This window comes from Platichthys flesus, chromosome 9 (assembly GCF_949316205.1).
Source record: "Platichthys flesus chromosome 9, fPlaFle2.1, whole genome shotgun sequence".
NCBI lineage: Eukaryota > Metazoa > Chordata > Actinopteri > Pleuronectiformes > Pleuronectidae > Platichthys > Platichthys flesus.
In genome coordinates, this window is record NC_084953.1 from 14,804,520 (window position 1) to 14,829,396 (window position 24,877).

Below are 24,877 nucleotides of genomic sequence, written 5' to 3' on the forward strand. Positions count from 1 at the left end.
GGTTGCAATCTTAAATGTATAAAAGCAAGACAACAGACCTGAATGTGGATTATATCTTTATTTAAAATTCTCTGATTTAAAGACTGTAGATATAATCTATACACAAAAGAACAACATGAACCATAGTTACAAGTCGACACATAAAAGATTGGTCATCTGGTTGCAATTCTGAAACACCGATCCAGTAAAACATAAAACGCACATGGAGCCACGTGACCAGTGGAGAACCTGGGCTTCGAGAGTGGGAAATCAAATGCCATGACGTTCTTACATCCTTGTCCTCATTTGTGCTATTAGTCTGTGTGTGTGTGTGTGTGTGGGGGGGGGGGGTTCACCACAACCAGTTCCAGCTGTTTCTCGTTGTAAACTCTGTTTCAAATGTGTAGTCGTCCCAAGGGACCCAAGGTTTACCGTAGGTTACCCCACACCCCTGGAAGTACCCCACCTCCTCCTAGACCTAGCTCACCGTCAGGGCCTCACAATCACTATCAGGTGGAGGTCTCCATCTCCCTCTGTCTTCCTTTTCTCTTCCCTCCATCAATTGTGAGGTCCGAGTGATCTGTCGTCGTTCCTCCGACTGCAGAGGAGACCTAGCTCACGATTTTAACTCCATCTATCAACACAGGAAGGGGAAACGGAACGTAGACGGTTCTTTGAAGTGGGAATGGAGCTGTGTTACTCGCTTCAGAAACACAGTTGGGTATGTAACCCATTATCATTACAACAGCATTTTGAAAGCCCTGCCAAGGCATCTGGCTCACGTTTTGACCTGGAATCGGATCCATTTGTGTGGTAGCTCCAATAAGGACCAGTCTGTGAAGGCATAGGCCAAAACAAGCACACTGTACAGGTGAATTTTAAATCTGCTTATAAAAACATACAAGCGTATATACACATCCTTCACAGAACATGAAACATGTCTCATAGAATTAGTAGAAAGTACATTATTTCTGGCTCATAGTGGCAAGCAAGGGTGATTGCACAAAAAACCTTAACAACGCTGGCAATTCCAACCTTATTAAAGTTAATAGAGAAGCTTCTTGTATTTAAAATAAATTAAACACCATTTTCAAAACGGTCGTCTCATCCTTCTTTGATTACTACTATTTGAGAAATTATATAAAAACACAAGACAGAGAGCGGAAAAGGAGGCCAGATTTGTCAACATGTGATTGGCAGTATAGTCGTAGTGGTATGATGCATTAAGTTCATCAGGACTTCTGCATCAATGGTTCCTACCTCTGCAGTCCATAACACACAGGGGAAATATAATATCAATCAATCACGCCACATTTCAATTTGCACATTTTAGAAAAGCATCCCTACTGTTAAAGGTGAATTTGAGCCAGTCTGCACAGGGTCTACTGTTAAAGACTGACCTGATCTAAACAACACATCAGTAAGAGTGACAAATCTACGTAGGCAATTTTGTCATAGTAATTAACAGCCTCCAAAAAGTGAAGCCAGAGCATCTTGATCACCCCCTGGTGGCTGACTACGCTATAGGTCATTAATCCTGCCTCCTCCGCTATAGCCAATGGGACATGGACCAAACTAAAAGGTGTAAGAACTGTACATGCCAATAAATAGTTTCAAAGATGTTTTGCATTACTTTTAAGTTGGTTCTTTTCACACTGGTTAGTGCAAGTGTCCAGTTAACCTGAAAGTTTGGTTTTATTTGATGCAATAAAAACAATGATTGACATGGACTGACTCCCGATTGGTCGAATGCTTGTGTTGGCGGGAGCTTGTTACCACGATTCAATACCTTGATCGTGATACTCCTTTCTGGAGGATAGAAGGAAACATTAGTCGGCCATATTTGAAGTAGCCCCTCGTAAAGTTACGCTGTGATGGAATCAGCCTTCAAATGCAGCCTCCTAAGGATTCAGCCCGTGAATTGAAACAGAGCTAATGCTTTACAACAGATCTGTTTGTGTGGCACTTAAAACAGCTGGCAGGAACCTATTGTCCTCTTATTTCAGATCTATGGATTTATCTCCAGGTGATGCTTATAGCCTGCCATGTTGGTTGGATTGATATACCCCTGGTGTCAAAGCAGCGCTGGGATGGCCTGCAGCTGCTCTGTCTGCGAGCCTCGGTATATTGAGAGAATGAGCTCATCCAATGTGAGCTGTTGTCAACAATTTGCTTACAGGCGAGTGACCAGCGTAAGGTGCTCGAAAAAACAAAACCAAATGAAAATTAAAAACATACATACAAAACACATTAGAGCTCCATTAAACGATATATTTGATAATAGTGTAAAAAATGAGTTGCCACAGCCAATCCCACGGTGTCCCAGGGCACTTCCAGATTCAAACTGCTCTAATCGACACTTTATAGAAAGCTGTCGGCAGCTGCACTCCCTGCAACATGGCTAAGGAGAGGAAGTTGTTGGGCCGATACATGTATAAGCACAAAATCTGCCTTACATTCATCCGATGGCCAGAAAAGGGCTGTAATTGGCACGTCTAGGTTTCACAAGCACTTCATTAGGCAACTATATACCATAGCTTTGTTGCTGTGTGTGTTTGGAGTTTTTTCTTTTCCCTTAATGCAGCTTGAAGCGAATACACTTGAACATCCACAATGATGTCTTACAAACAATATGCTCCTTCTCTCTCTTACAGGAGAGCAGGACGTCATTGCCCTGGTGATGGGACGCAGCCCCCTCAGTCAGTCCAGTGGTTGGGGAGCAGGTGGGGGTGTGAGTGGTTGATACGTATGGAGAGAGAGGGAGAGGGTGAGAGCTGGGGGCTTGAAGGCTGCAAGCTACAGACCAGATCCCGAGCTTTACTCCTTTCAAACAGAGATACAAAGGTCTGGTTGAAGACCGGAACACATGTAGCCAAGATTTAACAAATCATAGTCATAGAACTTCTCATCCAGCAAAGAGTCAATGGCGGTTGAAGACCCCTGGGTTGGACCCCCATCACACGGGTTTCGGATCTGCAGGCTGCAGCCTTTCTTTCCCCCCAGCGTCAGCCCCCCACTATCACACAGGGCCAGGATTGTGTGGGTAGTTGTAATTGTTGGTGTTTTCAGAGTCTACGATCTGCAGGCTGGGTTTCCTCTCCGGCTCCTCGCTGTCGGTGGTGTCTTGCCTCGTGCAACGTGCAGGACGCTTCTTGAAGAAGTCTGACACGAAGCGCACCTGCAGAGAAGAGGACAGGAAGAGGAGAGGAAGAAGCGAGGTAAGGCAGAGGTGAGGAGGGGGAGAGAAGAAGGAGAGCAGGAGGACAGGAGGTGTTTGAGGACAGGAAGAAGAAGAAGATGAGAAGGAGGTAGATGAGGAGAATGAGGAGAAGAGAGAAAAACTAGGTTAGTGGATATTTTATCCCACAGAGATTGTGGAGTGTCTCCTGTGTGATGGATACAGAGGAGGCATATGGATTGAGGGCAGGTCTGGAAACTGTGATTACATGTGTCTGGACCGGTCTGTGCACAGCTGTTGAGTGACACACCAACACTCGTGCACATCTGAGAGGAACACACACAGAGAGCAGGCACAACCCCTGTCGGCCATAAAACACTCTGGCCAGGAGGGTCTCTAATTGCGCGGAGCAACGTGAAGGCCGAAAGGCTCACTTCCCTGTTAATCATACACGGACGCACGCACACGCACAAACACACACTCTCTACCACTGCGGAGTTTCCACAAGGCGGTGCTGACAGTGGTTCAATCAAAACAGGGAAGTGGCCAAACAATAAAAAGGAGCCCAGCTGGATGGAGTGGGTGGGAATGGTTGAAGAACCTTTAGGTGTGAGTGTGTGTGTGTGTGTGTTCTTGTCAGGTCACACTCTGCCTCTGTCAGAATCTCCGCTCCACTCATACTTCCCCTCTACACACGTTTCACTGCCAGATTGAAATAAAGCAGAAATGTTGATTCACTAGCAGCTGCTCTGCTCTAAGGGAAGAAGTATCGTTGACGGTTCAGATTTCCATGAAATGTCTTTCTTATGATCTGGACAGTCCAACCCGTGTTTGCTTTGCCTAAAGCCTGAAACCACAGGAGCAAGATTTCAACAGATTTCAACAGGTACGAGGCTGGAGACACTTCACAGAAACATCTAATGAGCTCTCCTCGTGATTCAAAAATAGGATGTAAATGTTTTCGGAATAAAATAAAAGCTTGTGCGATTTCTCACAAACTCAACAAATAAACCCCAAATAAATACAGGAAGAGACCTGAGCAGGTATAAAATCACCTCTGCATTCTCTGTGAGTGAATCTGTCAGGATTGAAAGAGGATGTGAGATAAGAAACTGTCGCAGCTTTCACACATGCAATGATCTACAGATAATCTCTTGACATTTTCCGGAGGGACAGTGTGTGAAAACACAAATGTGTGTGTCAGAGCCCATATGAGATCACATCAGGAGAATCTGGAGGATTCAGAGCCAGCATGTGGACGGGTTGATGACTTCTCTAGCGCCTAGGCCATGTGTGTGTGTGTGTGTGCAGTGTGTGCCAGCTGTGTTGCTGATCTGCTGCATCTCTCAGGCGCCTGTTGTTCACACAGGAAGTGGGTCTGCGGAGCTGCCATGTGAGGTTTCTGGTATGGCCACCATATTTTCTGTCGGCCTATGAACTTAACTAAATGCCAGCACACTTTGGTACGAAGCCGCGCATCTTCAACTCCTCCAAAACCTTGTTACAATAAAGGACCGGATTCAGTCAACAGTAATGCCAGAGGGCTTTTAGTTTGAAACAGGTACTGGAGGCAAATATTTATGTTTCTTATGTTGCAGTTCGATATTGAAACTGTGGGGAAAGACAATTTTCCCTGTTTATATTGCTGTGAACTGGGAGAAAATACACGAAAATATCCGAAAATCACTAGAAGAGCAGCGCGGCTCACTCGCAGGAAACAGGCTCACACTTCCTGTGTGGCCTGGGCACAACACGGAAGGACCCACACATCTCAGGATGAAGGTAAGGTGCCGAACATAGGGACACCGACGAAGACGTCAACTTGGAAGGACAACAAGATTCGAAAGCTTTTGGGGATAAGGGAAAAGTCCAGAACCCATGCGCTGATAATCTCAGAGTTAATGTCTGAAAACATCTTGAGTTACATGTACCTGAATGCACTTATGGCTGAACTTCTGTCATCTGTACTACACACTACTGTTTTCAAAGCTTTCAAACCAGATCATAGACATCTCCGAGCATCATTTGGCGAGTATACAGACTGTGTCTAATGTCACGAGAGTACAGTGCAGACATTCTTTCAATGGGCAGGGCATTTCCTTGAATGAAGTTGAACTCACGTTGAGCACAGCGATCAGCGCTCCCTGCAGCATCCCCACCAGCACGTCGCTCCAGTGGTGCTTGTAATCAGAGACTCGGGTGTAGCCCACATACACCGCAAAGGCTACCAGGAAGAACTGGATTGTGGGCCGGAGGAGTCTAGCCCACTTAGCCACCAGTCTGGCCTGCACGTAAAGCTGGAGGAGGAGAAGAGAGCGGGAGATGGTACGGGGATGAGGGAAGGAAGAAAAAGTTTATTTGCATGAGTGAAATAGCAGTGAAGTCATGCAGCAGTCAAGATTCTAGGTTTATGGTTCAACAATTAGTCTGCCCCACTGTCAGGTTACAAAGTACGTATGTTATTTCACTGCAAACACCAATAATAAAAACGTCTATTCACGTAGAGCATGAGGTCATGTGTCTCTAAGGCAGAAACAGTAGCTGGTATACGTCTCAAATTGAATTTGAATGTAAAAGGGTGTTGAGTATGAGGCTAATTTATGTCCGCTACACAACTGAAACCCTTTATTTGACTGGAGAGCAGCAGATGCCAAAATATGTATGAACCCGGGAACAGCACAGACGTCACTGGGCGTCTGCTGGGTTACTGCTGAAGGTGCAAAACTTGGCATCGCACCACGCCCCCCCCCCCCCCAGCCTCACAGCCTCTCTGCACTGAACCCTGCAAACCTGGATATCACAGCTTAGCTCTTATTCGTCTGGTAAAAAGAGAGTGCAGACCAGACTACTGACAGGACACTAGCTGGAGAGATCCTTCTGTCTCCCTCAAATGGAATTTTCCTCTGAACGGAACAAAGTTGCTTTGCTTGGCCTCGTGAAACCCGCTGTCCGGTGCCTGCAGGCCTTTTAACAGAGAGAAACGAGGCCAAGGGCAATGAAGTGGATACAGAACACAGCAGCAGCACATGCTCTGTCTTAATCATTGCCGGGAAAAAGGGAGCAGACGTCTCCGGATCCCGTCTCTCACTGTCCACATTCCTCCTCTGAACTCTTGCCTCGTCCCTTTTGTGTCCACGGGCAGAAACTGGATCTATGAGCCTTTTCATGGTCTCAACAATAAGCCCTTGACTGCAGATCCAAATGCATAAATCTGGTCTCATGATGAGACCATCTGGGGACTTTCATGCCTGAGTCACACTGAGATGGTGGCATGGTGACACATCTATATTTACTGTTGCATGTTTACATTGTGTTTTAGGACTGAGGCTTGTGTGTGGTACTTACTGCAAGGAAGAGCATACAGTACATCCCGAAAGAGGAGTGACCAGAGTAGAAGGACAATCTGGAAAAAGAAAAAAGACTCAAATGTAGCTGAATCACATTTTAAACTAAGGAATCAAATTTTCATCATTATCTTTAGAAGAAAACAAATTTATCTAGGGTTCTATATATTTGCTTGTATTTGTGTTTTTGTTTTATTTATAGTTATTTACAGAGGTGTGGACTCGAGTCACATGACTTGGACTCGAGTCAGACTCGAGTCACATGACTTGGACTCGAGTCAGACTCGAGTCATTAATTTGATGACTTTAGACTCGACTTGACAAAATGTAAAGAGACTTGCAACTCGACTTGGACTTCAAAATCAATGACTCGTGACTTCACTTGGACTTGAGCCGTTTGACTTGATAAGACTTGCTCCTTTCCCCAAAACACAAAGATTAAAAAGTATGTTATTAAGGAGCGCTCTGTATCTGTCATCGTGTTTATGTGCGTCTGTGTGTGTGTGTGCAGCGCCGCCGCTCCCAAAACGCGCACTACGCGCTGTGCGTCGGGCACCAAGTCCTGAGGGGGCACCAAAAAAAAGCAACTGAAAAATTATCATGTTATAATAATTATGTAGCCGAGCGTTTGGTTGTATCATAAGTCCGGCTTCAGCCGACAAAGGACACGAGAGCAGGTCATGCGCTCGGGACAGCACACCCGTTTATTCTCCGTTCACTTTACAACTTCACTCATCACAGCACCCACTTCCTTTAAAGCCCCCTTTCAAAATAAGATTCACTACCAACAACCCACTTAAAACCGGAAATACAAATCAACCCTCAACAATAATGTCATTAAATAAATTAGCTTACAATTATAATGCCGATATTATTTCAGTATAGAAATATTAGGTACCTTATAGCCATGTATATCACAAAAAAGTCAGAACAAGAGATATATTAAATTGCTCAAAAAAAGTTAAAGAAGATTGACTATTCTTGTTTGTACTTATTGATGATTATTTAATGTAATCATAGAGGAGTTATGCTTAGGGCACCAAAATGGCTCGCAGCGGCACTGGGTGGAATCATACTACGTCCACATCGTGCACAAATGACTGACAGACTTTTGGCCAATTTGGTCTTTTGCAAATGCAATTCAGCATAGGGCCCTGACATATAAAAAGTACAACCCTGTTCATTGTTATGTTCAAGTATTTGTTATGTTTCTCACATGTACACACACACACAGACAATATGAGGTAAGATAAATGAGATGAGATAAACACAGGACAGGACAGAAATGTTCATGTTCATGTATTTGTTATGTTTCTCACATGTACACACACACACAGACAATATGAGGTGAGATAAATGAGATGAGATAAACACAGGACAGGACAGAAACAGCTGTGGAACTAGGTAAAATGCAAAATACAATGTTAGCACTTTTGTACAAATAATTACAATTGCACTTGTTTTTTCAAATGTGTTCATTCTGTAGGAGTGGTTTAAAATGAAGAATATTCTTGCAAAATATGAGTTAAATGTTAAAAATGACTGGTTAATAGTGCAATAGGGAAGTGCAATGTTGGCACAATTTTTTTCTGTAATTTCAATTGCACTTGTTTTAATAAATAAATAAATACAGATTTTAAAAGCATACATGATCTGTGTAAATATATTATTACTCAGTGATCAAAAGGACTCGAAAAGACTCGAAACTCAAACTGCAGGACTTGGACTTGACTTGAGACTTGTCAGTCTTGACTTTGGACTTGACTCGGGACTTGCCTGTCTTGACTTGGGACTTGACTCGGGACTTGAGGGCAAAGACTTGAGACTTACTTGGGACTTGCAAAAAAATGACTTGGTCCCACCTCTGGTTATTTATAATAAAGTTTTGTTGATAATATTATTTTTTTTAACTCCCTCCACCCAGGAGGTTTTGTGTTTTCACCCTTATTCTTTTGTTTGTATGCAAGATTACATAAAAACAATTTAACAGATGAAGTTAAAGGATGTTGTTCGGGTCAGGGAAGAACACATTTTATGGTGCGAATCTGTATCCAGGCGCAGATCCAGGATTTGTTTTGTTAACTTTCTTTAACATTACAAGAAAGGGCGTTTTTTTCTTTTGTTCACCGTGGGAATAATTCATGGACTAGAAAAAACAAATCAGCATAAGGGAACTGAAATCTGTGAGTGTAGAGTTTGGTGCAGCTTGATTGAATTTAAGGGGACCGTTGGGCCTTGGCAGAGATATGTGCTCTATCGAGTGCCATTCTCATTTCCTCACTGAGCACAGTGTTCTAAGTAAAAACTCAGTTCTCTTCCTACCTTGACTCCGTGACGTCCTGCGGTTTGCCTGTGCAGTTGATCACAGCCATGTATCCCGTGCAGGCCTTGGGAGCACACACAGCCATGAAGTTAGGCCTCGGACGGCCGATGGTGAACTTGGCGAGGTCGGTCAGCGACTGGCTGACGGCTGCCCCAAACAAGAAGGTGCCCACCACCTTGTAGAGCGCGGCTACGTACTGGTTGAAGTCTGAGTTAGAGTAAATCCTCTTGCTGTAAACCAGGTACGCCTCTCCAGAGGAGATCTGACGGGAGAAGAAGAAGTACAGTTACTTTTCCTCGTACGCTGACACTTAAGCCAGTTCCCAAAGTTGAGAATGGATGAGATGAAACTCTCAGAGAAACAGGAGGGAGGGAAGATTGATGTTTGGGGGGGAAACTTACAATGATGACCGTGCAGGAGATGGTGACGGCCGCCAGCATGCCGTGGGTGATGGTGTCTGGTTTTAATGGGTACATGATGCTCTCATCATCACAGTAGACGCCCCTTTCATATGGCTTGAACACAATGGTCATAATGATGAAGGGCAGTGCCGCTGAAATTAAAGCAAAACAGAAGAAAAACTCTCAGATAAGAACCAGCCAGGTCATACACGAAGCTTAAAGTGAATATTCACTATATATGGAGAAACCGTGCTGTTCCCCTTTAAGTGATTTATGGAGCTTGGACATTGCCAAGATCAGAAATAAGGTTTAATTCAAGTTAATGAACTTAAAATAACACATTTGTCTCTTTTTTTTCCTCTGCAAGTTTTTTAGACATGACATCACTTCTTAAGCAGTGAAGTGAAAATGTTTCTCTAAGGATAGCTAAATTGTTTTTTCTCCCCCGCTGGAGCTGGAGCTCTAAAATCACAATGATGAAACACCCCACCAAGGAGACAAAAAAAACATTCGGTAGTAAAATGGCAGGGTAGAAATGCACAGCAAGGGACTGCAAAAATAAACAGTGAGGGAAAAAATTATTTATATACACAGGCATGTGGGTAAATGTAAAAAAAAATAGAAAAAATCTGACAAGATCATACAAACACTTACAAGAGGCTGAACAAATTAATGCAGACACAACACACACACACTCAAGTGAAGCTCTTTAATGTGGCTGTGTGCAGCAAATAAGACCAAATATAGTCGGTTAAGGCTCCTGAGAGCTCGAGTGAAGTCCTTGAGATGTTCAAAAACATGCTCCACATGCGCCTGTCTATATGCAGTAAAAAACCATCCCTATAAAAAACAATTGTTTACATGGTTATAAAATAGTTAATTAATTTGGACGTTTGATCATCCTCTTTGAAGTAATTTACCGTAAAACCTGTTTTCCATGCATTTTATTACTGTACTGAATTGTATTTTTTGTTGGAATCATGCAAATACTCATTCTTCATAGGTTGTAGTATTCAATCATTTCCTTTCATTGCAAAATTACATGTTATCTTATAGCTCAGTCTTTAAGAAAAAAGATATTGTCTTCTCTTCCAAACATGGCAAATAAAATCTGCAGCTCAAGTTTCCATACTCATACATTCAGGAGACATTAATATAACTATAGGACTTTTTACCTAAAACTGTGATCAGGCAGCAGAGACAAGAGGTTTGATGAGCTACATTGAACATTTGCATTTTTCACTGGAAACTTTGGCTGTAAACTGATCCTGCTTCTAACTTTTACTGCTGCTATTCAAGGCCAGAATGGAGAGTGTTTCATGATAAGAGATTTGGGTGGAGGCAGCAACAGCTTGTGGGAGAAAGACCTCGTTTGAACAACTGTAAAAGCCAGAATGGATTCTTCCAACCTTTGACTCTTTGGTGGTGAAAGTGAAGCAGTGCTAAAATAAGTTGTTGGTCCAGTTTGAAGCTGCAGTTAATGGAACTTTCCATTGCTGAATAATATGCCAATTATATTATCTGTTATATGATTTAAGTAAAATATTATGTGGCTGTTTTAACTGGATCAATTGCTCAAAACTCTAGAATATGTAATTCCCTGTGCACAGTTTAAGAGCAGCTGGATTAAATGATAAACAAATACATGTAGATTATTTTCCTGTGGCTCAATTTACAAATTATTTCCGAAACCAACTAATCAAGACAGACTGATTACATCCGCCACGGTGGTTATGTTTCCAACCATGACAGTTTTTTTGGGGGGGTTGTAAGAAAAAACCTTAAACTTCGGATTGGATAAAATGTCTTGGTCACTTTCTTTAAAGTTTGTAAGATCGGGCCTATTGTTGACATTTTCACCAATTCCCAGGGAACAATTCATTGATCCAGATGTATATTTAGGGAACTGATATCTATGAGTGTGTGTAATTGTGTGCAGCTTGATTGAATTTAAGGGGGACGGCTGGGCGTTGGCGTCGGTATGCGCTCCACTGAGTGACATTTTACGTGATCAATGATTAATTCTTTCAGTCTGGTGGCCTGCAATGGATATTTAGCTTTAATTGAGATTTAATAGAATATGTAAATAAAAATATACGAGTTGAACTGATGAACTGATTAAAATTCTTATGAGTTGCAGCCCCAGTGAGGAATGCATTCCCCACCCTGACATCTACCACCACCATGCACATAGCAGGCAGAGACAGTCTTGGGCCCATTATGGAAATGCCATACAGCCGCACACTAAATGCAAGAAAAACAGCCGTGGAAAAAGGGCTGCACCCACCAATAGTATTACATTTCTGTGTAAATGAGAAGGTGCACCCCTCCCATTCTTTCGAAAAACGCCTGCAGCTGACATAATTCCAGGAGGACGTCCAGTGCGACTGACTGATGAGAAGACGGAGACTGAAGGAAAATATACAAGTGGACGGTGGATCAGGATTCAGCTGAGGTGAACACAACTGGGTTTTTACCTCCACCCAGAAAACTCTCATCATGAGAGCAGGAAAAACATAATGACTAGTACTTTAGTATTAAGTCATAAAGGCTGTGAGTTTAAGAAACACTTCCACAGAACAGATTGTTCAGCAGAAAGTCCAGATGGGAATTATATGACAAACTTTAAAGGTTTGACAGTGTTTGGATTGAGTCCTTCCAAGTTCAATATGTTTGTAATAAACCAGCAATTGACCAAGAAATTCCCATAATAAATAGTGCTTTTCACAATAAACTACTGGAAGGACACTCCCATACCTCGGCCAAGGCTGACTGACCACTTTATAACCACATTGTATTCACATGTATTGAGATCAGATACATACTTTGATCCATGTAGACAGAATTTTTCCGATATAGTAAAACTTAATATTTGTTACCGTACAGTAACTGAATAAAGATCTTTCCCTCAAAATACATATTTCATTGTTGTAAATTTTACAAACACTGGATCATTACCCAGATCCGCACTATATTTTACCTGTTCATAAATATAAGTTCTACACATGCCTGATTGTTTTCATAAACATCTTTGTATTAATGCATGAAAGTCTCACAAAAGGGACAAAAACGTCCTCACAGTGTTCAAAGAAGTGAAAAGAATTGTCCCCCCCCCAATTCCTCTTTGGCCCAGCATACCATTCAACCAAGTTTCAGGAGAATCTGTAGTTTTTACGTTATCCTAAAAACAGACAGAACAATGCAGTGTCTCATGGGTCCTGCTCATGTCTGACTTTGCATGTACATGAGATCATACATCGTTATGTGAGATGCCAATTGCGCACATGTTCCTCACAGACACCATAGAGACAAAGAGTCTCACTGGCTCAGTGTCTGTCTCAGGGTGAGCTGCTGAAAAACAGGAGCTTTGTGTTGAGAGGAGAATAAACAATAGCGGTCTATAGGATAAACACATCATCACACATGGTAACCCGACCTTGGTAGGAGCTGGGTTGAGACTGGTCCAACAAGGAAGGAAACAACATGCACAGATACCAAGTGATTTCAACTTGGTGTTCATACAGAAGCCCCTGTCTCTTTACAACATTTGAGAAAGGCAGGAAACACTCGTTTCTCCACACAGTGCTCACGTTCTTCAGATAGCAGTTGTTGTTTAGAGCAGCCATGGTCTTACAATGAGGTGTGGCACTTTGTATGACTGATTTGCATCTTGCTACACATGCAGAGGGTCTGCTTGTACGCAAAGTGAAACCATGTCCTCTGCAGAAAAGCTTCAGAAAATCTTGTTTAAGGCTGTTGCGCTCAAACCACACATTGAGAACAACCATTAGCCTGAACTGATTGGATATACTGTATACAAAGATGGACGACATGATGGCTCCCAAAAATGAAGACAAAGTACTATAATTGTCCCCTTGGGGGCAAGCTGCACTTAAGGTCTTAAACCGTACCTCCTCCATGTTAGTGGATGGGAGATGATAATTTTGTTATATGATGGGCGAAACATCATGATTGATGGCTGATGCTGACTTGTGATTGGTCGACTGTGTGTATCAGCATGGCTTCGATATCACAGCTCCGTTTCTCAGTTGCTACACAGCAATTGCAGACATCTTGCTCCAACTGACGGAGAGGAAGGAAGTTATTAGGATTTATGATAACTTAAAAGGTAACAGCTGGCCACTGGAAGACTGTTTACACGTCTATCTGCCATGTCAGGACACCATATATTCACCCAAATCCTGTTTGTAAAAACCACAGCACAATACAGGCTCTTTTAACTGACATCCTGTCTCAGGCGTCTCGGGGGATCAACCTGACTTGGATCTACTGATGTTGGTTTTGGGAGGCAGCTTCTGCACCTGTATCCTGCATCCTGCCTCCAGCTGTCGAGAACAGGAACGCAATGTTAAGAAACTGATGCTGCTTGTTTACCTTCCCTTCTCTGCCCGGTCACTGACAAAGGGTTGGAGTCAAATCAAAGACAGTGCGAGTGGATTGAGTTTCATTCAGGATGTATCATTGTGACAAATAACTTCTAACATATTCTCTGAAGGACCTAACATATTTTTGCAATGAAAGAATAAGAAAGCCATGAAATTATCTTTCGACTCCAATGCTACGAATCTTTTAAATATTATTTTAACATTTCCACACCCTACCTGTAAAATACCTTAAATCTGTATCTGAAAACATTATACTTTGCTCTCAGGGTGTTTGCATTGCCAAAAATGAAAAGGAACTTTGTCCTTCTTTGGGGTTTGCCGCTATGACAACTTGATAGAGTCATGGGAGGACATGGTGATATGAAAACTATTTCCACAGATTACATCAGACCATACCAAGTTCTAATATGTATTTTATGCTACTTGTAATGTTTGCATTTAGCAAACATTAAAAAAAAAGGATAAATATCATATATAGAGTGATTACAGGAATAATTCACATCCTACACTTCTTCCATATTTTGTTAGATGCCTGTGTTATACTTTTCCTCTAAATTGTTAAAAATAACGCAGAAACCCCAACGAGGCAACTGAATTTTCCATCATTTTTGGCAAACTTATTAAAAATAAAAAAAAATGTCAATATGACACTAATATACATTTTCAGCCCCTTTATTTTAGGGATGGGGAACCTCTGACAACTAGGTTGTATACAAAAAGCACAAAAAAAGAGAATCCCCTATTATTTCCGTAGTAGAATAAAATAACAGACTTCAAGGTGGTCCCTTGTGGCTGTGTGTCAGTCAGTTCATGGTCAGGGTGAAGGAAAAACAAGCCAGTGTAACTGTAAGCATAGTCTTGGCAACGGTAAAGACAAATTAATCCACTATAAAGACAAGCCCAGTTTGTGATGAAAAAATACACATTTCAACTGTTATTGGAAACATGACGCTCGACTGGACTGGAAGTTTCAAGAAAACTCAGCAGAGTTTGTGCCCAACGAGCAGCAGACCACATTCTGACAGAGACAAGGTTATTAAGTTATATTATTTGTGGTGAGCGAGCTAATAACTAAAAGCTAAGAAGAGCCTCGTTGCTGCTACAGAGCGGCTGGAACCAAACAAGTAAAAAGATTCCAATGTCTCGGTTTGTCTTGAAGAATCATCGCAGAGTGGATTTCTGATACGGCGCCAAAAGCCACGTATCATCAGTGATGAATGTGCTTCTGATGGTTTCTCCCAAAACTCGGGGGCGAGTTCTTGCACTGTTACGAGCTTGGTCACATGTCTTAGGCCCTTCTTCTTTGGAAGACCTTTTCATAGCCAGCTAATGTTCACAATTATGGCTTCTTGAAGCCATAATTGCAGCAGTTTGTCGGCAATGCTCTTTGAAAGAAGTGGGGGGGTCTAAATACTTTCTGAATGCATTATGTGTAACAGCAGGTTTGAGAGATTTGTGTAAGATTGGCTCAAACAAAGTCCTGAGGAATGTTTATTTAATAGAGCATGGTAAATGTCACTTTAAACCAGCAGAAGGACATAATCATTTCTACATTAAAGTCACAGGGTGCTGCGACTTCAAAACTGCTTTATGAAGCTTTTAACACTTGCCAGAGCCGGACCATTAATCACGCTGAAGCGGCACAAAAATGAAGTGCTAACTTCAAAGAGGTGTGACAGACGGTGGTGAAATATAGTTCCTTCCACCCAACGTGCTCGCGAATGACTAAACAGTGTTTTGCATGTAAGCCGTTAACGTTGGATTCTCAAGTATCATGTTTTCGTCCATTTAGCCATTTGCTGAATGTTTTTAATACGTTTTTTTGTGCTTACTAAGACCTTATAACCAAACAGGGATTTTGCCACAGAGTTCACAGGCTGAGTGAAGTCAGGGCACCTGGCCTTCAATGGTCCTCCCCTGGCTTGTAAAAAAAAAGTTATGAATTTTTCATGGCTGTATTCATAAGTAAAGCCCTAATTCAGCTGAAATCTGAGTCAAGTTGTCGGTCATAAATTAAATTAAAAGTTTGGATAAAAATAAAAGAACTTCCAAAAAATGATGTAAAGAGTGTGGACTGCCAGAATGACTGCCTACATCCTAAGGTGTGTGTCTGTGTTTGTTTGTGTGTGTGTGTTGATCAATGTCCCTGTGGATTAAACCTGCAAGAAACAGACCAGCCTTTCTCCTAGAGAGCAGACACATACACAAACTGCTTACAGGCAAAAAATAGATCCCACTGCAGACAAAATAGGGCTCCTGGATACCACAAGGACAACCCCACAGCCCACGCTGACCCTGTTCCAGAGCTGCTTCCCCTCAGAGACGGAGCGGAGGCTCTGGCTGCAGCTAAACTCACAGACGTCTGTGGTGGATTGTTCTTGTCGAGAAAAATCCCAAAGAACATACATTATACATGACGGAAAAGCTGAGGTACTTAGTTGGGAACCAGGCGAACCCTGTTTGTCAGCAGCTGCTACTACGTATGGATGGATGGATGGTCGATGCTGCCACAGTTTTGAAATAGAGCCAGGAAGCCCAGTCCAACCTCCTGCCTGGGAGCCTGCTTGAATTAGCAGGACACAGAGCGGGAGGTTTCCTGTCTCAGATGAGGACATTTTAGATTCAGCTTCAATTCCATTTTGGGAAGCGCATCCATCCACAGTGGCACCTCAGTGTCTCCCATTATGAATTGGTTCTTAGTGTAGCCCTTTTTCCACTGGTCTGAAAAGCCACTGACATCTGGTTTTTATCTGGAATGGCTCCAATCGGCATTCACTCCTGGGTCACATGACTCATCGAAACGTGACAACGAGCTTCTTCTTCTTTGGTTTTTCAGTCTGGATGCTGGCACTGCAATGTTGTGATGCCTTCCAGGAGTTTGCGCATAAATAGCCACAAATGTTTGTGTACTTATTGTCTTTTGCATTTTGGGAACAACTGAGATTTTACTCTTCATATTGTGCGAAGTGCAACACTGGAAAGACAGCGAGGTGAGAGAGCCTCTCAGCTTCCAGGGCATTCATGACGTTGAACATTACCCGCCCGGGCAAAGGAAAACAAACAGAAAGGCAAACTCCTCTACTGGTAATGAGAAAGGAGTCTATTGTTAGTGGGTTTACGCATGTTTAAAAAACTGCATACCCACTTATTTTGGTTGAAAAGAGAGACTGACAATCAGACATTTTTAGCATGAATCTAAACCCTTGTAAGATGTCTGCGTAAGAAGATATTTGCATCCATTCCTTCATTCCACTGCCCATTCACATCCTCCGTTCTTCTTCAAAGTCATTCATTCTTCTCTCGCGGATCCGGCCTCCTCTCAGTCATCTTCTTGATTGCAGTGTCCTCCCACACACTTCTTCTGTTGTAAATATAGAGGCCTCGATGGGACGGAGCTTTATTTAGCCGGCAAATATGCAATTACACAGGACCGTTCCGACCACAATCACACTCCGGGGCTGAGAATCGAGGCTTGTCACGTCCTCTCCTTGCTTTTCTCCATCTAGCTGTTTTCAGATCTGCGTTTTTTTCTGACCTTTTCTCCCATTTCTTTCCCTCTCTCACCTCTACCCTTTTTCAACTACAGAAAAATAGGTTGATGCCTTGACTTGAGTTCCCACAGTCATTTGGAAGTCGCTCCAATAGTGTGAGAGTACCTCACACCTACTTGCCCTGGTTTCATAACCATGACATAACCTGCTGCACCTGCAGAACCACCTGGACGGACAATTATACTCCTCCATTTGAAAAACATACATCTGGGTTTCAGTATGCATATATTCAAGGCATAAGCCTATGTGTGTGTGTGAGCTGTGAGGAAGGTGTTCTTATGCCCTTGGGCTGCCCTGCCTGGTACAACACTTTCCTTCAGGGTCACAGCTGCAACATTTGCCAGAACGCTCCTCCATCTAATTTCTTCCACTCTAATTTCCCGTCTTTCCAGCATGGAGGTCATTTCTTCTTTCTCGTTTCTATTTCCGATCCATCTTTTCCTTCTGTCCATAGCTCATGTATCCTGTTGCATGAACACTTTTCCTTGCCTCTTTATTTTTCATCCTTCAAGTCCCCATTCCTGACTCCTGTTTCCAACTCATCCCCCTTCCACTGTAGACAAGCACAGAGGCAACAATTTGTTTCCTTCTAGCTGCACTCAGTGTTTCCAATTTTTTCTTTCCTCCCTCCCTCTCTCTCTTTTGTTTGCTCCTTTCAAAACATGTTCTGTTGAAAGAAACTCACGCCACCAAAGCTCTGGAGTCCAAACACACAGTAGGTGATGTTACAGACCGCTGGCAGTGACAAAACAGCACAACACTCCTTTCTAACTGTCACCCCAAGCCGGTCTGACTAATGTGGAAGGTATGTGCTGAGCCTACAAGCTCCGCCGGCGCTGGCCTCTGGAATTCTAATTCACATGAGGAACGCCCAACTTCAGTCACACCGAGTCCTGCTGCCGCTGTGGCCCATTCTTTATTTCTAATCCCGCTGTTTCACTCCGTCCATCACTCACGCATGCTTAGCTCCAAGCAGCGCATAAGGAGACAGGGTGGCAGGCGAGGTCGGACGAACGGGTGGGAGGGAGAGAGGCTAAATCTGGGCTGGCAATCAAAGAGTCTGGAGGTTTTGGAGGTGATCAAAGACATCGGCCACACAGGTCTAAACCCAAACCATGAAGGTTTAGCGGGAGGAGTTCAAGTGTACGACTGTCCTGAATGGTACGGCGCTGCTCAATGTGATGCTGTGTGTTTCCTTTTTGAGACAGCCGCATATCAATGCCAAATATACAGTAAGGTGTTATTACATGTACACAAAGAGGACAACCAGTGACATTGTCAGTGACAGTGTTTGTCTTTTTTCAAAAACTTCAATCTCTGCAAAACAATTGAACTGTCCTCACTCACTCTGACTTTGCTCTCTGCATACCTTTTATATCTAACTTTACAGGATTGAAGAAAAATACTTTACATTGGAAGGTTCTTCAGCATTTAAACCATCTGCCATCAAAAGACCCTGAAAGATCCTAAAGTTGATCATAAAGAATGTGTTTAAAACATTCAAAATACTCAGATAGTATATACACATTTACTGGTTTTACACTTGTGTCGGACCGTTCCGCCAAATTCCCAAAATATTCTCCAAGCTCAGTTTTTTTTAAATCAAGTGTGTAGTTTCCTAAAAATACTTATGTGACGTTTACTTTGACTTTTTAGTCCATCCAGTAACATGGAGGAGGCAGGACTTATGACCTTCAAGCTTCTGCAGCCAGCCACTGGGGGGTGGACAAGAGGCTTTGGCTTCACTTTTGGGGAGCAGTCATGTCTTCCATCTTTATATATAGTCTAACAGATAGCGCAAAACAGGCCGGCTGGGCCAGGGCCAGCCAGTTAGCATGCTAACTTCAGTAGAAGCAGTAAGTGATAGAAATAGAAGCAAAACAAGAGTTAACACCGACGTTACTTTCGATTGCTGTAAAAAAACAACTCTTGGAGAGCAAAGAAATAAAGTTTGATGCTGAACTTGCAACATTTCTGTTATATTGCCAAAATGCTTTTGCTAGTTATTTAGAAATAGCTAAATAGCCCCTTTAATGTCTTAAACATAATGAAGTACTAATTTAAGAGAAACTTCCATGAGAAAAGTTCCTTGTGACTTTCAAACAGACTTTGTGTTCCCCAGAAATCCTGGTTCACTTGATTAGAAGAAGAACAACAAAAATAGACAAATATTTCTCAGAGGGACGTGACTGTTTGTTAAAGGAGCAACGGTTTCCATGACCCAATTCTCCCGAGAAAAACAATTCCCATAAAGTGCACTCATTGGCTATCTCTGAGAACTCAGCACAATCACTCTTCCCAACGCAGCCACACGACGGGCCCCGCTCCCTGAGGACCCTGCTGCTGGCAAACCGAAATCCAGCGAGGTCAAAGAACAGAACATGAGGATACTAACAATGTAATCGCAGTCTGATAGGATGAGAAGAATGTGAGGAAAAACGTAATAACTCTGGTGTTACTGTGGGGGCTTTGGGAACAGGCTCTATTATTATCAGGAAATAAATAAGTCAATTACAAAAAAAGTTCAAGGTTTAGAGGAAACCTTTTGGCCTTGTTGTAGCAGTGCGAGTTGGAAAAGGAAAGTCAAAAACGTATCGGATACTGCATCGAAGGAACTAATAACAAAACAGGAACCGATTTAGAAGAAATATTAGAGTTATAAGGCTAATTGATATTTTGACAAAGATCTTTCTAGCACATGTTTATTTCAAAGAGATAATATGTCCTCATGGGAACTGTTCCTTCTGTTTATATGTGTTTGTGTGTGTGTGTGTGTGTGTGTGTGTGTGTAATCACCAGAACTGGTTTGTCACAGTGTACTTAACATAGCAACAAAGAGCATTTAAACGTGAAACAAAAGTATGTGCGTGAGTGTTTGTTACACCTATGCCTTGCCCCCCAGCCATTTCGGCTCACACTACTTGGAGTATCTTGCACATTACTCAAAATGCAAAGCTCACTGCCATTCATATCTCCTCCTGCAGCTGAGTCATGAGCCGTCGCCCCTCCTCCGACCTTAAGCTACACACACTGGCAGTGCTGCACCTATGAACACAATCTGCGGGCACAGAGCAGTTCATCACGGTTTTTCCTCTGTTCTCTGAGCCAACACCCATCATCTATATGTACCGAGAGTATTTACATGGGAAAGAGGGGGGGAAGGAGTAAAGCAAAGAAAGAGCGGAGGAGGAAGAAAGCTTACACAACAAAACAAACTCAAGACCAAGAAAGATATTAGAACAGAGCCAACAGCTCAAATATCTTTAAACAAGACCAACAATAGATTTTGTGACTAAAAGGAAAAACACTGCCAACAATTAATTGGGTTCTTGCACAAGTTTTCCCCATTAGGGGTTTCAGTGACTGTGTCGAATATTGATTTACAAAATAGATTAAGGCTCATGTCCATTAATATGACACAAACAGTTGTTAGTTTACCTGGGTTGGGCAGGGTGTGAGTGACAGAGAGCAAGGCCAGAAATCACTTTGATTCGAGTTTTAAGATTCCTTAATAAAACACAGATGACAGATATGCAAGGGTCACGCCGATGCCAATACAACCAATGTCGCCCTATAACCTATACTGCAGCCAGCCACCAGGTGGTGATTGAGACAGTCTCGCTTCAATGTTAGGTAGCTGTCATGTCATTCATCTTAATATACAGGCTAATGCTCCATGAGTGGAGAGCCAGACATGAATATTTAGAGCCAAAATATGTATATATTTAAACTAGAAAGTAGAAAAACTGTAGATGCTAATCAGAGCAGATGAAATTCTGTGTTAGAAGATTCACATGCGATTTGGAGTTTTTGGGATTAAATGAAATGTAAATAGTTCCACTAGGCAGACGAAACCTGAGTCAGAAGTCTGTTTCCATATGGGCACATGGTCAGCATAATTACAAGCTCCACCATGTTGCTGCTACATGGCTGGGGCAACCTCACGTAAGCTTGGGGTTGGCTTGATGATTATTTGGGTGGGAGACGTGGGTGGCAAATAGGGAAGGGAGAGGCAGCGGGTGGGATGCAGTCATCCGGACCTGACCATTAAACCAAACCCAGGCCAGACGTTAATCCCAGACTTGTGACAGCAAACATGGAGAGGCTTATCAACTTCAGCAGTCTGCAGATCTTCCCACAGTTGGAGAAAAATACCCCCTAAGCCCCTCTGAAAAGGTCTGCAACCTCCGGGAAAACCGCACAGCCGAGCAGATCTGCTCACGCATGAGCCACCATCCTCGTCTGCATCCTCCCTCCAACAGCTTCACCGCAACGTCACAGACACAACAAGGGATGAACGCGCTGCTGAAGGACTCACTGTTCTGCAACACGTGTCTGTCACGGTACAGTAGTGGACCAATGTCCCACCACATAAAACAGATTATGATAACGTGGGTGCATCTGAAAACAGCTTCCTCACAGGGCAGTGGTGATATAGATGTTATCAGAAGCGTATCATCCTCTTTATTGACGACTGCAGGTGTCTTGCAGTCTCTTAATCTGTTTCGGTATTTTAATCTATTTTAAATAACGTTTCAATGATCGTGATCTCTGCCAAGGTTATGTTTTCATTTGTTTCCCTGTCTGTCATTTAATTAGCAGGATTACATAACAACTGATAGACTACGACAAAACATGGTGGAAGGATGTGGTATGGATCAGAGAGGAACCCACTGCAAAACCGGATGAGGGCGAGATCCAGGATTCTTTTTTTCCACTTTCTTTACCATTGCAAGATAACTTATTTGATGACAGTGTCCCAGAGACTAATTCAAGGATTTTGATGAGAACACACATGACATATTTAGAGGACTGATGTCTATGTGTGTTTGAGATTTGCGGCAGCTTGATAATCACAGGGATTGTTGGGCCTTAGTGAAGGTTTGTTCATTAGTCTAGTTTTATGTGGATTTTTTTATTGACCTCTAGCCTGTTTATTTGACCCGTTTACTGATGGATTACTATATTCATTAGTGTTTGTCAAATATCAATTATGCGTTTTTTCCATTTAAAAATCTACTTCGCAAACATGATTTTTTTTAACTAAAGTATTTATGGGCTCCCTGTTTAATAGTCCAATTAGAATTGCTTTACACTGTCGTACTCCTTATAATTCCCTACTCAGCATTATCCATTACAGACTGATGGTAAAAAAGGCAAAGGGAGGACCAATGTGGAGAACTATAACCACAAGACACGTCAGTGATATGATTCAGTTTCTCACATCAAATTATTTGGTCATTTCCCAGAGGAGGAAGGAGACAGAAACTATTATACTAATGATGCACTCCAGTTACCACAGCAATGGAAAAGAAAAAAAGACAGATTATTATTCCTTGAAAAAAGACAGATTCCTTGTATGCAACACAATGGGAGCGCAAATGGACGGGATATATTGAGACATGCAGAGCATGGGCGAGGTCTGTATATTCTTCAGATTACTGCTGGCAAACAAAATGCTGAGGGAAATGAGAAATAAGCGGAGCTCACACATGCATATCAAATTTCCATAAACAAACACACTGTTTCCTGAGGCTCTGTAACGTCCTGCTGAAGTTCTTTTTTTTTTTTTTTCTGCTGCTGGAGTGTGCAGAGAGCATGAGAGGAGATTTCCTCTTGTGTTTGGCGCATGTTCATTTGTCACATTTCCGCCCAAGTGAGTCCAGAGTGGGATCAGCACAAACAACATGATGACCTGACAGATGAGTCCTGTGCATGGAAACTCAGCTGCGCCTTTTAAACATCCCGAGGAGGTTTGATCTTAAATTACAGAGATGCTTGCGTGTCATGTATGACACTGCAGGGATCAGGCTATTCAATTAATTCCGATGTTGATTATGTGACGCAAAACTCACACACACACACGCACACGCAAGCACACGCACACGGACGCACACACGCACACACTGCTGTTGATCGTCAGTTATTCCTGTCAACAGTAAAAGGGATTGTCACAAATAACAGGTTAGCCAGGCGTTCGTGTCCTTAACTTACCAACTAAAACGCAGAGCACGTCCACCACCACGTACAGCTTCTTCTTCTTCAGCTCCTTCATCTTCCCTCCGCTTAGTTACAAAAAATAAATAATCTAAAACTAGAAAAGGTAACAGCTACTTTTGGAATAAGGCAACAAGTCCATCAGCGCCCGATCGCTTTGGAGAAAAAGCGCAGGCTATTCAAACAAACTAGTAACCTGCACGACGTGTTCTTCCGGGATCCTCTTTCACTACCTGTGCTGACATTGACAGCAAAGGTGATTTCACCCTGTTAAAACCACCGCGTGTTTAAAAACTCATGTGTGACTCGCTGGTACGCGGCAGCAACGCAGGAGTCGTGCGTCCCTTTACGCGCATTCCTGCGTTTTGGGGGAAACAACGCGTAATGAGCTGAAGAGATCTGTGGATATAGGAGAGCTGGAAGCGTCTGAGCTCTGCTCCTCTCTCCCTGCTCTCAGGCAGCACCACGCCACTGCTCCTCTGGTCCCTCCTTCCAACTTCCTCCTCTCTGGCTCCTCGCTGGCTGTATCCCACCAGACTCGGAGCTTTTACGCACACGCGTGCAAAGGAGCGGGAGAGAAAAACCTCTCCGCGGTTGGCTGGATTTCTCTCTCCCTGCCTTGCAAACCCTGACTTTGGTCCGTCTGTTGTTAAAGTGACTCAAACCCTAAAGATCCGACCGAGAGGGAGGAGCCTGGGAGCAGGAAAGCGGGCACACACTTTACTATCGGAGCAAAAATAGGAAGGAATAAAAAACTGACCTAATTATCTGAAGTTATCTGGATTTATTACATCCACCTCAAGGCTCTGGCTTTAATGGGAGAGCCAGTTCTGAGGGTTGGGAACCTTACATGATCTTATCCCATAATGCACTTCTCATTAAAGCAACATAGTGCAAACAGCTGCTTCACCCTTTCCCTGCTCTTAGAACAGATTTATACTGGAATCAATAGCAAAAACATTGTAAGGTCTACGCATATTCGTCACTATCTTCATGTCACTGAGGTGATGGTCCCACACTGAACACATATAGAGAGAATACAGAGGAACAAACGTACAGACCATCAAATACTCTTTTAAACCTGAATGGGCCCTTAGCAGAATTATCATCACTCGACACCAGCGTGACCCCCAGGCAGAGTTCCAGGGCTTCAGGGAGTCAGGATCTTCCTCCACCACTTTCAGGCTGCACTGAGAACTTTAGAGTCATTCACGTATATCAACGTTGAACTGTTTCTATCTGATTAACAATAGATTTTACCCCAAGGTCTCTTACTTCAGCCCCCTCGTGTTAAGACGGTAATCTTACATGCACGCAGTTTGCTTTGTAGCTTTATTTGACCTTCTGCACAGTTGCCACATTAGTGGCATACAGACACATATCTAGATATGAATAGGAGCAGCATGGAGACTTCAGCGTATCAGTACAATTGGATTTAAAGACCGGGTTTTCTCTGCCCCCTTCTGGTTGGCAGATGTGCTCACAGACAGGAGGTCTGTGGTGGATGACAGGCTTGCGTAAGGTCAGTCACCTGTGAAGACCAGCATCATTTACCCCTGAACCAGCGCGGAGAAATGCGCTCCCTGGGCCACCAGGATGAGCCAGCCCCATGTCACTATGCTGCCATGGGTGGAACCAGGACACCAGTGGACACAGGAGCTGGGTCAGGCTGTCATGTTGGCAGGACTTCAACCACCT

General features: G+C 43.0%; 1 protein-coding gene across 1 annotated transcript; it reads right to left on the reverse strand.

The window, feature by feature from the left end:
- Positions 1-43: 43 nt before the first annotated feature.
- plpp2b (phospholipid phosphatase 2b) lies at positions 44-23,882 on the reverse strand. Its single transcript, XM_062395493.1, has 6 exons — positions 23,177-23,882; positions 9,226-9,377; positions 8,824-9,086; positions 6,503-6,560; positions 5,278-5,454; positions 44-3,157 (listed from the first exon to the last, which is right to left on the reverse strand). Exons 1-6 carry the CDS (start codon positions 23,235-23,237, stop codon positions 2,999-3,001), a joined length of 870 nt encoding a protein of 289 aa, XP_062251477.1. The 5' UTR covers positions 23,238-23,882; the 3' UTR covers positions 44-2,998.
- Between the last annotated feature and the right edge of the window lie 995 nt (positions 23,883-24,877).

Bases quoted from the DNA above. Each gene is read 5' to 3' on its own strand.
- plpp2b (XM_062395493.1), bottom strand. From the start codon at position 23,237: ATGAAGGAGCTGAAGAAGAAGAAGCTGTACGTGGTGGTGGACGTGCTC. The intron at 9,378-23,176 runs GTAAGTTAAGGA...CTTTAATTTCAG, and splicing joins CGTGCTCTGCGTTTTAGTTG to CGGCACTGCCCTTCATCATT. The intron at 3,158-5,277 runs GTGAGTTCAACT...TCTTCTCTGCAG, and splicing joins CGCTGATCGCTGTGCTCAAC to GTGCGCTTCGTGTCAGACTT.